This window comes from Oryctolagus cuniculus, chromosome 10 (genome assembly GCF_051225735.1).
Source record: "Oryctolagus cuniculus isolate XC-2025 breed Fujian yellow rabbit chromosome 10, ASM5122573v1, whole genome shotgun sequence".
Lineage (NCBI taxonomy): Eukaryota > Metazoa > Chordata > Mammalia > Lagomorpha > Leporidae > Oryctolagus > Oryctolagus cuniculus.
Genome location: NC_142876.1, coordinates 45,887,651 through 45,904,558, shown reverse-complemented (window position 1 = coordinate 45,904,558; position 16,908 = coordinate 45,887,651). Strand labels below are relative to the sequence as shown.

General features: G+C 36.1%; 1 protein-coding gene across 4 annotated transcripts in view; it reads right to left on the bottom strand.

Moving 5' to 3' along the window:
• The window catches only part of TRAPPC8 (trafficking protein particle complex subunit 8), a 121,490-nt gene that overhangs the window by 51,982 nt on the left and 52,600 nt on the right, over positions 1–16,908 (bottom strand). For all 4 annotated transcript variants that reach the window (XM_008261178.5, XM_002713489.6, XM_051852046.3 and 1 more), the window contains 6 exons: positions 15,193–15,324; positions 8,337–8,561; positions 7,338–7,446; positions 3,902–4,096; positions 2,788–2,918; positions 501–575 (listed from right to left, as the gene is read on the bottom strand). In XM_008261178.5, the coding sequence (XP_008259400.1) occupies positions 501–575; positions 2,788–2,918; positions 3,902–4,096; positions 7,338–7,446; positions 8,337–8,561; positions 15,193–15,324 (867 nt within the window). The remainder of the gene's footprint in view (positions 1–500; positions 576–2,787; positions 2,919–3,901; positions 4,097–7,337; positions 7,447–8,336; positions 8,562–15,192; positions 15,325–16,908) is intronic.

Here is a 16,908-nt window from a genome sequence, read left to right as displayed (position 1 = left end):
ACAGTGGGTTAAGCTACCACTTGAGACACCTGACACCTGCATCCCATATCAGAGTGCCTAGTTTGAGTTTCAGTCACTCTGCACTTCTGATATAGCTCCCTGCTAATGTACCAGGGAGGCAGCAGATGATAATCCAAATACTTGGGTTCTTGTCACCTCTGTTGGAGACCCAGAAAGAGTTCCTGGCTCCTGGCTTCCACCTGGCCTAGACCTCGCTGTTGCAACCACTTGGGGAGCAAACCAGCAGATGAAAGAGTTCTGCCTCTCTGCCTTTCAAATAAATAAATCCTTCATTAAAAAAAAAAAAAAAAAAAAAAAACCAACTACAAACGTACTTTTCCCACCAATATCTTCCTAAGCAATTCCAGCTTCCTAATCTCCCAAATTTTACTCTTCTTAAGAAATAAATATGACAGATTTGTGTAATTAGGCCAATTTTTAAATTTTCAGCTTACTTTTAAAAGGACATCATAAGAAAGAAAGAATGATGAAATAATTACCACTTTAGATTCTTCACAATTAATTAAAAATTCTGAAATAACTTCTGTTCCAATCATTTTAGGCTCACTTGTAACCTGAAAAATAAGTTACTTTATAAAATACACATTCTAAAAATAAAACATCATATTATTACATTAAGACTCCGGTAGACCAATACTTAAAAACAGTAACAATAATGAAACTTAGTAAATGCCATGCTGTGGTAGGCACTTGCTATTTCTTTTTCATTTTGTTCAGTCCAACTCAAGTGAGAAGTGATCTATTCAAAGATGTTGCCACCAAGACAAAACCTCAAGAGAAAAAGTTGAGCCGCTTACAGTCAGCAATGGCCAAAATGGTCATTTAATTTAATCTTTACAGTAAGAGCCAATTTCTCCCATATTTAGTTCCAACCACACTCTCTGCAAATTGGTAAATCACACACAGAACAGATGATGGTAGCTTAAGTAGGATGCAGAAAAGATAGGTGGTCAATAAAAGCAGAAAGAGAGAAAGGAAGGCCTGTTTTCTCCAAACCAATGACATTTTAAGGGGCTAGAGTCTCTAGTTACGTAGTAAAGCAGACTACTAGTTCTCGTGAAAAGCAAACCTGATCCTCAAAAATACTCTTTTACTCTTACCATGAAATTAGTTATTTGACAAGAAATAAAAATCTCCCTAAATTCCAGTTCAGCATCTTAGTCTATCACCAGTAGAAACTCATAAAAAATGCAAAAAGTTTAAAATTTATAGGAAAAATTTTGTTTTAAAAATATTTCACAACACACAATGAAAAAATTTCATGTTATTTTAATAACTCACCTCTAAAATCTTCAACCTGACTAGAAATCAATGAACTGCAGACACCAGCGTTGTGTTGTAGCAGGTTAAGCTGCTGCCTGCAATACTGGCATCCCATATGGGGGCCTATTCAAGTTCCAGCTGCTCTACTTCCAATCCAGCTCCCTGCAAATGCACCTGGGAAAGCAGCATAGGTTGACCCAAGTGCTTGAGGCCCCAAACCCATGTGGAGACCTGGATGAAGCTCCTGGCTCCTGATATCGGCCTTGCCCAGCCATCTGGGGAATGAACCACCAGACGGAACAGCTCTCTCTTTGTCTTTCCCTAACTCTGCCTTTCAAATAAACAAAATAAATCTTTTTTAAAAAAGAAGTGGAAAATAAAAAAGTAAGATGTATCTTTTACCTATAAAATCAACAGGCTCTTTTTTTTTTTTGACAAATAATAATGCTTAATATTACAAAGATGAGAAAACCAACCCCATGTGGTGCTGGTGAGAACCTTGCTCAAAAATCAATATGTATTAAAATAATTACTCCCTAGAGTCTCCTAATTTCATGCCTACAACTCTTTCCTACAGAAATAGTCTGAAGGCTAAAAATAAAGCACAAAAATATTCACCACTCGGGGCCCGTGCTGTAGCGCAGTGGGTTAAAGCCCTGGCTTAAAGCGCCAGCATCCCATTTGGGCACCGGTTTGAGTCCCGGCTGCTCCACTTCCAATCCAGCTCTCTGCTATGGCCTGGGAAAGCAGTAAGAAGATGGCCCAAGTCCTTGGGTCCCTGCACCCGTGTGGGAGACCCGGAAGAAGCTCCTGGCTCCTGGCTTCGGAAAGGCGCAGCTCCGGCCATTGCAGCCAATTGGGGAGTGAACCATCAGATGGAAGACTTTCTCTCTGTCTCTGTCTGTCTCTGCTTCTCTTTCTGTGTAACTCTGACTTTCAAATAAATAAATAAATCTTTAAAAAAAAATCCACCACAGAATTACTGACAATAAACAAATGAAAACTAAAACAACTATCAATGACAGAATAGCTTATAATTCATCTACATAATATAACACTAAACAAAAATGAAATGTTTAGAAATTTTATTCAGAAAACACATAAAACACAATGCAAAAAGCAACATACATAATATTAAGGAATTTCAAACACAAGGGAACATCAAAAAGTTCAGAAAAAATGGTCTTAAAAGGTAAGTTTAATTGACTGCAAAAACTTTTTTTAAATTCATACAAACACTTTTATAATACATCCTTTCCATGAACTTTTTGGAAACTCCTTTTATATGAGAGAAAAACAAATAAATGTCAATAATTAGAAAGACATATAGCAAAATGTTGCAACAATTACTTATATATATTTTGGAAGACAGATTAGTCCTTTTGCTTTTCTATCTTCTCAATTTTCAACAATAGCTCACTGGATAGAAGTTGAAATGTCATTACAACATCCATTAGGCTATAACTAAAACATGCTTATTACAAATACCTTTTAATAACTTACTAGTTCTTTAACTTCTTCTTTATCCTTTCCAGGGAAATTTTCAGGATGAAACTTCCAGAGCAATGACAAATCAGTTAACAAAAGGGGAACCTTCAAAGGGTTTCTAAAAGCCACTTCGACTGTAATTGGTTCTATAAAATAAAGATTCAAATTACTAACTTTAATAAACCTCACACCTCACCCTAAGTTTTGATTCTCTAAACACACCTTGCTTTCATAGCTCTGCATTCTTGCCTAAATTACCCTTTACTAGCTTGTAAATATCCATATTCCATTTTAAAATCACCTTCTTTGGATTTCTCCAATTTCTTTGTACGAAAGAATGTTATTCCCTCATGAATATTCCAACATCACACAGAATATATAGATACTTGAGTTACACTGGGGTTATGTCCTAATAAAGCCATAAACTGGAAATATCCTAAGTTGAAACCTATTCAATACACCTAAAATACCAAACATTATAACTTAATACAGCCTACCTTCAACATGCTCACAACACTTATATTAGCCTACACCTGGGCAAAACTACCTAAAATAAAACCCATTTTTAATGAAGTACTGAATACTTCATTTAATTCATTGAACACTCTACTGAATGTGAAAAAACAAAATGGTTGCTCTGTATTACTAGCTTAAGAAATAACCAAACTGCAAAGTAGTTTCTACTGAATGTATATTTTTCTGTTTCTTCTTGAAGTGTATAACTGCATTGCTCCAAAGGTCCAGCACTGAAACTTTCTGCAAACCTCCACTAATGACTACTGCATAAAATAAGGCAGGCAGTTGAAAAATACAGCTGTCACAAAGTTTCTATTCTTTACTCCAGTTTCAAGAGTGGATCACACCCCAGCTTTCCCATCAGGATATGAACTCTCACTCAGCTGTGTAAGAATGTGCACTGTTTGGACACAACAATACACATACATCTGTATACATCTGTACTTGTATTAGCACCCACTCTGGTTGGTTGCATAAACGCACCTCAGTAAATTACATATTCCTAATTTATTTTTACATTTGCTGCCTTCAGTAACATGCTATACACTGTAAATTAAATTAAATCTGCTTTAGGTGAAACAAAAAAGCACAGTTAAATACTCAAATATATCACCTTCTACAACAGCAAGTGGAAATCTTGAGTTATCTGAATAGCTGTTCAAACAATATTGTGTGGGATAGAAATTGGAGGGAATTACTCCTTTGTTAACCACAGCTACCACTTGCTCTTCAAGTTCCCGCCACTGTTGAGAGGATTCAGAGTCATATTCTTGATCAAGACTTACATGAGTAGCTGCTTGCTTTTCACCTAAGAAAATAAGTAGCATAATTAAATACACATGTCTGAACATCTGTCATCAAATAAAACATTTTAGATAAAAATTGAAATTATCCAATTCATATACAGTCTTGCCTATTTCCAATTCTATGAGTAAAATATACTTATATTAATATATACTAATAGGCCAGCACCACAGCTCACTTGGCTAATCCACCACCTGCAGTGCCGGTACCCGAGGTCTAGTCCCGGCTGGGGCACCGGGTTCTGTCCTGGATGCTCCTCTTCCAGCCCAGCTCTCTGCTGTGGCCAGGGAGGACAGTGGAGGATGGCCCAAGTCCTTGGGCCCTGCACCCACATGGGAGACCAGGAGGGGCACCTGGCTCCTGGCTTCGGATCAGCACAGCACACCGGCTGAGGCAGCCATTTGGGGGGTGAGCCAACAGACAGAGGACCTTTCTCTCTAATTCTCTCTCACTGTCTAACTCTGCCTGTCAAAAAATAAATATATATATACACTAATATAATATGCATTTATATTAATATATATTACACTCATACTAATATAATAAAAACATTATAAAATATACTTAATGAAACTTAGCTTATAAATATTGATATTCTTTTCCTCTTGACTCTGAAAGAATGCATTTTCCCTAGGTTCCACAAATAATTTTTGTATGAAATATTTCAAACAATATTTACAGAAAAGGTCTGTAGAATAATATAGCAAACAGTTGTATATTGAGCTTTGTTAAATGCCAACCTTTTTTAAAGATTTTATTTATTTGATAGGAAGAGTGACAGAGAGGGAGAGACAAATAGAGTTTTTCCATCTACTTGTTTTCTCCCCAAATGGCTGCAACAGCTGGGAGCTGGGCCAGCTGGAAACCAGGAGCCCTGAATTCCATTTGGATCTTCCACGTGGGTGGCAGGAGCCCAGGCATTTGGACCATCTTCTACTGCCTTCCCAGGTACATTAGCAGGCAGCTGGATCCAATGCGGAGCAGCTGGGACTCGAACCATCACAGGTTGCTTAACCCACTACATCACAATGTTAACTCCCCAAATGCTAACTTCTGTCACATGATCCTATTTTTTCACAAATGGATGTTACAACTTTTGTCACATGGTCCTATTTTTTCATAAATGTATGATGCCCTCTCCACAATTCTCACCAATCCCTTCAGTCTCCCTCACCCCAATGGCATCACTTTTGCCAGAGCTATCCTGAAGATGAAGTGCATAATTCTCATCCATGATATTTTATCACATATGAATGACAAACAATGCATTAAAATTGGCCTGTGTGTTTGAAAGTCACACTGTAACTGAATTTTTGCACTTGACATTATACTATGGGAATTACCCATAACCAAACATGTAGAGGGGCCAGTGCTGTGGTGCAGCGGGTTAAAGCCCTGGCCTGAAGTGCTGGCATCCCATATGGATGCCGGTTCTAGTCCCGGCTGCTCCTCTTCATATCCAGCTCTCTGCTATGGCCTGGGATAGCAGTGGAAGATGGTCCAAGACCTTGGGCCCCTGCACCCATGTGGGAGACCCAGAAGAAGCTCCTGGCTCCTTGCTTCGGATTGGCGCAGCTCTGGCCGTTGCGGCCATCAGGGGAGTGAACCATCGGATGGAAGACCTCTCTCTGTCTCTACCTCCCTCTGTAACTTTGTCTTTCAAGTAAATAAAATAAATCTTTTAAAAAAATGTGGAAGCATGAATCCTGCAGCATGAATCCATTATACAAATAAAACAAAATATACCAAAATGTATCAATTCCTTCTCTACCAAGAATTTTAGTTTTTTGACTTTTTTTTTTTTACTATTAAAAACACTGCTTCCGGGTTCTCCTCTTCCAGTCCAGCTATCTGCTGTGGCCTGGGAGGGCAGTGGAGGATGGCCTAAGTGCTTGGGCCCTGCACCTGCATGGGAGACCAGGAGGAAGCACCTGGCTCCTGGCTTCAGATCGGCGCAGCTCTGGCTGTGGCGGCCATTTGGGAGGTGAACCAACAGAAGGAAGACCTTTCTCTTTCTATCTGTCTCTCTCTCTAACTCTGCCTGTCAAAACAAAACAAAACAAAACAAAAACACAATGCTGCTATAAACATGCTATTTTCTTAAAAACATCAAATTATCTCTCAAGGAGAAACATTAAGCTGAAATACAAAAATATTTAAAATTATATAGTTTATTTTAACATGAATCAACAGTCTTAATATATTTATAATTTTGGCCCCATAAAGCCATTCTAGGGCTAAATCCTAAAGAAATTATTCTATATTTAAAAAAAAAAGGCAAGGGTCCAGCATTTTGGCGTAGCTTTGGCCTGGCCCATCCTCACCACTGCAGTCCATTGTCGAGTGAACCAGAGGGTGGAAGATATCTCTGTCTCTCCCTCTCTCTGTAACTCAGACTTTCAAACAAATAAACCTTTTTTAAAAAATTAATAAATTTCAAAAAGCAAGCCTTAAAACAAGATGGGTAACTGTTCTCTGCTTTTACGTACATTTGAAAATTTCCACAATAAATAGCTACCCATTATACAGAAAGATGTCCACCACAGTATGATTTTATATAACCAAAATGATGGAGGGGAGAGGTGTCTGGCACAGCAGATAAGACTCCACTTAACTGTATCAGAGTGACTGGGGTTCAGCCTCAGCTCTGCTCCAATTCCAACTTCCTGCTAATGTGCACTCTGGGAGGTAACACGTGATGGCTAAAGTACTTGGGTTCCTCTCATCCAGAACTTGGGAGACCTGGATGGGGCCCCTTGGTCCTGCTTCTACCTGGCCCAGACCCAACTGTCGAAGGCATCTGGGGCATGAACCAGCAGATGGGAGATTTCTCTCTTCTTCTGTCACTTTCTCTCTTTCTCTGTCTGGTTTTCAAAGTAAATTTTAAAAAGATACAAACAATCTAATAAACATTAAACTACATTATATAAATTGAATGAAGTATCTCACAAATATTAAAAATATTTATTAATATTATGTAAAAACAGTGATTTTTACGTGAGAAATATTATGCAAGAAAAGCTGTTATAATTATGACTGTTTTGTTTTCATTGTTTTTAGTTTTTAAGGTTAGAATGAAAAGCAGTCAAGTAGTAGCTATCGTCAGGTACCAGGACAATCAGTGAAGTGGTGTAGTTATTTATTTTCCTATACTCAACTACACATCATTTTTATATGGTGAAAGGAAAAAATAAACTTAAAAAAAATTGTCATTAAATAGTGAGGCCAAATAAAACTTTACTAACCATCTGCTGGCCGTCTGTCATGTCCAAAGAAAACCCGTGTCGCTGAACTGTTAATGTATGGTACAGGAAGTTGTGGTAAAGGACCATCTGGGGAGAGCTGACTCACATTCTGGGAAAAATAGGAAAGAAAAAAAGCCACTAAGAAAAACTACATTTTCTTAATGTATGTTTCCTCACCTTTAAAATAAGTACAAGGTATTAGAGACATATTAAGCAAAAATATTAAATATATAGTTTTACTTACTATAATACAGTCATAAAATTTCACAACTAAGAACTTCAGTCATCACTTATTCTGGCCTCAAGAGAACTTCTGAAGGTTCCTCAACTAGTTAGTTCTCTTTCAAAGTTAAACATTCAAGTATTATTTTTGTATGCATTTTACTTCCTGTGAGTCATGCTATCTGCCAAAATTCTAACTCATCTGGCTTCAAATTAATAAAAGTCTAACATGATAGTTATTTTCTGCAGAATAGATCACAATTACAACTTTCAATTTTTCTCTCTAAAACAATTTTCTATCCTCTTGTCTCAGTGAAATATTCTTTCTTCCTAGCAATTTTTCTGGGCTATCACATAATACCCTATTTTCCACAGATCCATAGCTTCTTCTCTTTTCTAAGAAAAAAAAAGGCACATATGTTGACAAGTGATGGTAAAAGGAGCCACTTTTACTGTAAAATCAATTGTGATACTATAAAAACACAATGAAGAATCAAGCCAGAAAGCTTGTGGTACCATTTTTTTGTGATTCTGATAGCCACAAATCAAATGTTTATTGAAATATTAAAATTCTCTTTGAAGAAAATGAGGAGAGGCAATGCAACCCAAATTTATGACCAAGAGGCCTAGCCAGCCACAACTTTATTACAATAGTTAAATATATTCTAATATAAGTATCTTATTAGATTCTTAAGGAACAATAACAAATATACTCTTTTGCAGAAAATAACCCCTTATACACAATGGCAATATCCATTCCTGAAAATAAGTACTTACCTTATAAACATAAAGATATTCTCTAAGGAAGGTGCCCTGTTGAGCAGCAGACTGTTTACTTTCATTGATTAAAATATGCCTGAATGCAGACACAGCATTGTCCAATTGCCTAAGCGTATAGGACTGGCGCCCAATAGTGAAGTTAATGTGATCCTCTGCAAGAGACCAGCCTTTCCCTTTGTAAACTTGCATGGCTTGACAATAGCAACGTAAAGCATGTTTCTTCTGTAAGAAAATAATTAAAGTATTATAATACAAATCTTGAACTGGAAAAAATAAATAGACACACGCATACACACACAATCAATAATTGGTTCTTCCTTTAATAGGGAATGAGAAAAATGAAATTAACATTGATGGCAATCCCTTCACAATTATATATGGAATATATAACACCTTATAAATTAAGTTTGTGTATGTTTATGGTGAAGAAAAGCAGAAAACACAAAGCGAAAGAGATACCCCTCTGTTATGGCATCCACTCACTATTTCTCTGAGCAGCATCTTAAAAGGTAAACTTCAGAAGCAAGAGCTCACCTCTCAACCTGGCTTTACCTACCTTGAATTCTTTCTGGGGAAAGGCAAACTAATAATTTTCAACATCTAAAATGGCAAGCTGATTTCACTAATATTATGATTAAAAAAAAAAAAAAGACAGTTCTCACAATTTACCTAGAAGCAAATTACACTTTCAAAGAATTTTTTGAGGCCACTGCTGTGGTTTAGTAGGCTAAGCCTCCGCCTGCGGCGCCAGCATGCCATATGGGCACCTGTTCATGTCCCGGCTGCTTCTCTTCCAACCCAGCTCTCTGCTATGACATAGGATAGCAGTAGAAGATGGCCCAAGTGCTTGGGCCCCTGAACCCATGTTGGGGACCAGGAAGAAGCTCCTGGCTTCGGATCAGCCCAGCTCTGGCTATTGCTGCCATTTGCGAACGAGCAGATGAAAGATTCTCTCTCCCCCTCTCCTCCTCTCTTTCTCCCTTTCAAATAAATCAATGAAATCATTTCGAAAAATAATTTTTCCTATCCAGGAAATACTTCTATAAAACTTTTTTTATCCTTGCTTACAATCAAAGACTTTCATTGAATTTATGTGGTCACATATGCCATATGCCACATTTGCATAAGTCAACCTTAATTTTTTCCTATACTGGCCCAGCCATGGGGACTTCCACCTGTCTGTCTCCCACAACTCAATAGTCAGTACTGTGACCAGAAGAGATTATGCCTTACAAAATTCAGATATAGTATTGAGTAAAGACAGTGGTTCGGTGAATACTGCCTGGCCAAGACATGGCAGGATTCTCTGCCAGCTAAATTAGCTGCCACCATGGCTTCCTCTTTAGGATGCTGTCTGCAAATATGAAGATGCACATGTTCATGGTACCTACTGAAGAACTGAGAACATCAAGAGATTAAAATCTATATGTTATAAAGAATATATTCAGAATGAAAAATTGTACAGAATTCCAAAACCTTATGACTATTGCAATAAAACTACAAAACCACCTATGGCAATAAATGTCACCAATAAACAAGCTCAAAAGAAGACTACCACATTTCTTACAGCAAAGCAAGCAGCATATATTTGACAGAAAAGATGACCAAAAAAGGGGAAACAGGAAATTCATGGCAATTAAGACCATTATTTAAAAAAAAAATTTTTTTAAAACACACCTGGCCCAGCCCCACTCATTGTAACCATTTGGAGAGTGAACCAGCAGATAGAAAACCTCTCTCTCTCTCTCTCTGCCTTTCAAATAATAAATCTTTATAAATAAGTAAATAAAGTCCCAAAGAAAAGGTCCAAGTTTCAGTCGATCACAATTAATGGAGACAGATTTTATCTAGATCTGGCTGTGGAATCACCAAGTTCTACTCACTTGTCACCTCTACTCAACTAATGGAAGACTTGGACACACTGAAGAAGTCACTCCATTTGAAAGGATCAATGATTACAGGAAAAGCCCTTAAGACATTGCATAGTTGAAAGCTGATGTTCAACACCAAAATCTCCAATGAGAGCCAAAATCAATCACAGAGAAAAAAATGCAATTAAAAAATTATAGTCTAAAAACAAAGAGGCTGTAAAGCAGGCAAGTACCTACTCTGTTCAAAGGCAAGAAGTCTAATAAGTCAGGAATAGTAATAACTTTGAAAAACCATTTGAGAGTTTTCAGAGCATATGGAGCCATGAATCAGAATTAGGGGCTTGGTTGTTAGTTTATAACTGATAGCTGTTTTAAGAAATTTAACTTTTTATGGTTATTTTATACCACTGCATTGTGCTGACTGAAAATATACAGAGTATGCCAAAACTACAGGCATGAGAACTGCTGTTTTGGTATTTGTTTGGTAGTGATAGTTTGGCAATTTTGTTTTTTCCAATGCTACATCCCATCACAACCATAAGCAAACAGGTGGTATTAATTATCACTGCCATCCTCTGAATTCAGACAATCTCCATCTTAAAACTAGAAGATGGTGCCACAAAGATTTTTTCCTTACTAATCCCTGCATCAGCATACATTCTTGTACCCACTACTCCTGAAAGGAGTTATTATAAATTTTGAATCATGCATAGTCAAAATTATCTTTGTGGGTTTTAAAAAACGTATTTTCTTGAATAAGGAATAAAAAAAATCAAATAAAAGTTATTTGTCACTTGATGGCCTGCAGTGAGACCAACTTATCTCTTTTGTGATATTCCTACAATGATATCAAATTTGAACTGTCATGAGAAAAATATTGTAAAGCTTAACTGGAAGAAAACTCCACAAAATAATTGTCCCATAATCTTCCTAAATGCCAAGGTCATAAAGTCAAAGGACCCTTGAACTGAGAAAGAACAAAAATTTTTAGAGAAAGGATACTCTTCTGTATTATGGTTTAAAGAAGAAAAGTTCTTCTATCTACAAAACGGGAAATACATACTAACGTATGAGGGCAATAGGCACAAGGCAGGCTGGAGGTGGGGGAAAATAATGTACCTCTGAGATGGCTCAGTTTTAAAAACAAAAATTTCTAATGGATGCAACTGGAAGGCATCATGTTGAGTGAAATAAGCTGCACACAGGAAGACAAATACCGCATGTTCCCCCCTATATGTGGGAACTAAAATTAAAAGCAAAAAAACCAAATGCCTGAGTGCATCAGTATTGCTGGAGATACAGTTTTGTAAAACTTTGTTTTATACCATTGTCAAGTTAAGGTTATGTTACTAAAGTTTTAATAATGTGATTATTTTAAAATTTACTGTATATGAGTGAAATGGTCATTTCTTGATGTAATTACTGTTCATAACCCTTGCCTATATTCTCACTAAACTATAGAGTCTTGTTGCTTTTTATTTGTTAAATTTCTTACTTCATGAAACATTAAATCTTTTTACTGTAATGAAAATTTAAAATACTATCTCAAAAAAATGAAAGGAAAGGGGGGAGAAATATCATTAAATTCTTGGATTTGTATTTATGAAGTATTTGAAACTGTTAAAAATGAATTTTTAAAAAATGTTAACAAATTTTTTTTTAAACCAAATGAAAGGCTGAGAGAGATGAACCAGGTCTTGAGGGAGAGACAGTAATGTCCAATAGAGTGGGAAAGGAGGAAGCACAATCTGTGAACTTCGTTCCAGTATCTGGATCAGGTACCCCTCGCCCCTTCTATTCTGCATTTTATCATTTTGTGATGAGAAATTTCCTTTCGTGCTTAGCCCTGTCACTTGTAGCCAAGCCCTGAATTTTTATATTAAGAAAATTGCTGGAGCTGGGGTTGTCAGTGTGGCATAGTGGGCTAAGCTTCTGTTTGCAGCACCGGCATCCTATATGGTCACCAGTTCATGTCCCAGCTGCTCCATTTCCGATCCAGCTCTCTGCTATGGCCTGGGAAAGCAGTAGCTGATGGCCCAAGTTCCTGGGCCCCTGCACCTGCTTGGGAGACCAGGAAGAAGCTCCTGGCTCCTGGCATCGGATCAGATCAGATCAGGCCAGCTCAGGCCATTGCAATCATTTGGGAAGTGAACCAGTGGATGGAAGATCTTTGTCTCTGTCTCTCCCTCTCTCTGTCTGTAACTCTGCCTTACAAATAAATAAATAAAATATTTTAATAAAAAAAGAAAATTGCTAATTTTTATTTTTCTCTTCATGTTGATAATTCATACAACTATGAATAATGAAGTAATTCAACTGCATTATATTTTTAATTAATAACGCAAATATACCTAAGATAATAAAAAAAAATTCTAACCTGGACATATAACTTTTCTATAATCTTGAAACATTTTCTAAATACTTACGTGTTGTTTCTTGAAAAAAAAAAAAATCCCAATTGCTATTTAACATTTATTAAAAGAAACAGACTTAAAACAACTGAATGTGGTGAAGTGTTATGTTCAAATGTATTTGTTAAGATTTTCTAAGTATCCAAAGATACTTAAAAAAGTTAACAAGAATTTAAAAGTCTGTCTTTTAAAGTAAGAACAGAAAGATTACCCAGGTTATACTGGACAAAGTCACATGCACTCACCTCAGTACTTTGTTAATTTTTTTTTCTGACTTGAAATTTTAATAATATCAGGTCTGCGTTTTTTAAATGCTTATTTATTTATTTTCATCAACTTGAAAGGCAGAGTGATGGAGAGAGTGTGGGAGGCAGACCTTCTATCCACTGGCTCATTGCCCAAATGCCTGCAACAGCTAGGGATGAACCAGGCAGAAGCCAGAACCTAGAATTCCAGCCAGATCTCCCCCATCGGCAGCAGAAGCCTAAGCACTTGGGCCATCTTCCAGTGTCCTCCAGGAAGCCTTATTTGGAAGCCAGATTGGAAGCAGAATAGCCAGGACTCAAACCAGCACTCCAACATGGGATATGGGCATTGCAAGCAGCAGTTTAACCCGCTGTGCCATGACACCCACATACAGCTCTTTTTAAGTGTCCTATTCTTGCTGATATTCTTAACAAAAATAAAAAAATAAAAAAACTGAACTATAATAACTTCTGAGACAAGATTAGCAATACAGCACAAATTCTTAGGCACAGAGAAGACTAAGAGAAGTGGCACTGCTATATAATCTTTCTTGTCCTCATTCACCAACACTTATTTTTAATGCAACTGTCTGATTAACAAGTTGGTGCTTCTCAGAAACAAACTGGTCTTAGAACTTCTTAGAAACAAACTGGCCCTATCTTCCACGAAAGATAAACTTGACTAGAACATAGGACACATATTTGCTTTTCTAGTATTACTTGCATTCTAGTCATACTCTTAGGATTCCACATACTGTTCGTGAAAAAATCTTTCCTGAGTTTAGAGTATATAGGGTGTTCAAGAGACAACAAACCTAGTTACCATGGAATCAATACCTCCAAAGGGTAACTAAGTTAGAGACCAAAAGCCAGACAGCAGATAAATATCAACATACCACAGATGCATCATTTTTAACTTTCTGAAGCAATATGCCCTATAATTTAAGGAGGTAAATACAAGCAGCTGTTTCTATTTCCAATGACATTACCATTCTTGCAAATGAAACCATTTACAAAAATGGACAAAGATGCAGGGGAAAGGTAACAATTTCAATAACAGACAAGTGGATCATTGCTACCAGGGCATATAGTTTTCTTAGGAAGCAAAAGAAACACATGTTAATACTTTTGTCACTTTTTGAATAGTTAACTTTTTTAAGCAAAGACAAATAGTGAGATAATGTGCTTCATTTGCACTTGCACTTACTATGGAAGAAGGGCTGTGAAAAATGAGTTATGATTTTTAATGCTTTTTCCACTTTAGAGACTTAGAAATTATAATTATAAAATAAAATTATAAAAGTTTCCAAATTTAATATGAAGCAAGTCTACATATTTCTTACTTTCCACAGGTTCCAAAAACAGGAATTCAATCTTGAAATGGTTAAAGTCTTAGTATTTTTACCTGAAATTTAGGGGGATTTTTGAACATCTTTATTTCTTTGTACCTTTAAAATAACATACATTTAAAACACTGGCATGTGTTGGTTAGTACAGACCTGTAAAAATGCAATTATATTAATGAAAATTTATATTAATTAAGTTTTAAAAATGAGGATTTTTAATCCCTAGTACTCCACACTACTAGATCAAAAGCTCCTTAAATGGCAAGATCACACAGATTTCATGGCGTATGCTTAGTACCTGGTAGAGTTTCTGAAATACACAGGTAATTATTCAAATCACATCCCTACCTAAATTTACAGTAAACCACAATCTCAATTGCTCCAACTACTCTTAGCCTCTAACGAAGGTCTCTCCTATAATGCTTATAGGGACAACTGGGGCTGGAGATATCTCTTTAAATCAATAAAGATCCCTTCAACTTAACTGCTTCCAGAGTCAAGAGACAGAAAATCTCTACACATTAAATATTTAATCAAGAACATTACAAAGCACTCTGAGAAACAACAGAACATCAGAGCTGAAGTGAGGAGAATTCGTTTCTAATGGAATGTATATACTGTATCTGGCCCTTCACAATAACACATGGCTTGGTTTAACCTTACAAAAATTTAGGTAAATGACCAATTTTATAAATAAAAAAAAGAAGGCTCAGAGAAGTCAAGCAATTTGTCCAAAGCCAAGCTGTAAACCTAAGATCAAAATTAAAGTTCAGATCTATCCAAATCTTACGTGTTTAACTAATGTAATATATTACCTCAGAACAAAATTTATTGAGCTTTTAGGACTAATTTAGATCTCATTGCTTCTCAGCCTTTTGGCTAAGATCAAGTGCAGGACTAATATTAGATCTTAAAAAAATTGACCAATGACACACATTATGAAATAATTTAGTTATTCATTTTAAATAAACTGTACTCACCTGTCCTGCTTTACTAAACCGATGACCTGCCAATATCATATGAAATGCATATTTTCTAACCATGGGAGTCTTCATGTTTATAAAGCAATGTGCTGCCTGTTCCAAAAGAAGTGCACTTCGAAGATCAGAATCCTATTGAATGTTGAGAAGGAAACAAGGTTAGTTTCACAAAATCGAAAGTTAAAAACTTGTGACAAAACATTTACTTTCTTAACATATAGCAAATCCAATGTGTAACTTATGAGGATAAAGAACAAGGGGCAATCTTGATTCTCCCTTCCAATAAGCACAAGCTTCTACAAAGTCTTCAAAAATTATCATGCAATATTTTATGTTTTTTTATAAAATTTAAATGTCTGGTTATTATATGAGCCATGTAACAAATCTCTGAAAAACTGCAATTCTTTCTCAAATGAAAAAATAAAAGCATTACAAAACTCAGACTTTAACACATGTATACCACTTACATACAAAACGGGAAACACAAAGCACAGAAAAAAGATACTTTCTTTTGTAAATTTATCTGTGACCTCTCATATTTCTACCCATCCAAGAAAAAAAGGCAAGATAAAACAGAATGTGCACAAGTTATGAAATAACCTAATCTACTACTTTACTTTCTGTAAAGTTTTACTGTATTTAAAGGAATCCTCAATTTTTGCTATAATTCAGGAGGGCCAAAATGACTGTTAAGTGATTACCTTTTCACTTGCTATTAATATATTAGTAAGCAGTATAACATTTTCAAATCCATTTCCACTCCAAATAATCCTTACAACCAAACATCTATGAAAACCACATACTACATTTACACTATCATCTGTTAAAATAACCTTTGAATTGAAAGAGTCATCATCAGTTTACAAATAATTGAGAAAGTACTAAAGATTGTTGATTAAGTATCAACAATATTTTCACCAAAACTTTCTCTAGGATTTCAGCTATTCTTGGCTGAACTTACCATGCCCTTCCATGTGTTCTGCTGCCATTATTTTCCCCAGGAAAAGTTGAAAACAGAAAACATTGACTTTAAATGCAGTAATTTCAACAGATTATAGTTATGTAAAAAAGTGTTCATAAGACCAATTTAAGGGCTACACATTTCTGAGGAAATCATCTAGAGAGCACCTATTACAAATGGTAGTTATTTTATCATTTCAATCCTTATTGACAAAAAAAAAAAACTAAATCATCAGACTTATCTGGTAACTAATAATCCAAAGCTAGTAAGCAGAAAAATCAAGAATGTATAATTAATGAGTAATTCTTAACCAAGAGTATATATCAGAATTACGTGGGGGATTTTGGGAGCTTACTTTTTTTTATTTAGGAATTTTTTTTTCCTTTTAAAAAGTCATTAAACCTTTTTTTTTTTTTTTTAAGAATAAATGAAGAAGGGCCAGCATTGTAGCATAACAGGTTAAGCTGCCATCTGTGGCAACAACATCCCATATGGGTGCCAGCTCGAGTCCTGGCTGCTCCATCCTATCCAGCTCCCTGCTAATGCACCTGGGAAAGCAGAAGATGGCCCAAGTTCTTGGACCCATGTGGGAGACCAGTTGAAGCTCCTGGCTTCTGCCTGGCCCAGCTCCAGCCATTGTGGTCATTTGGCAAGTGAACCAGCAGATGGAAGATCTCTCTAACTCTGCCTTTCAAATAAATAAAATAAAATAAAATAAAATAAAATAAAATAAAATAAAATAAAATGAAGGAAGG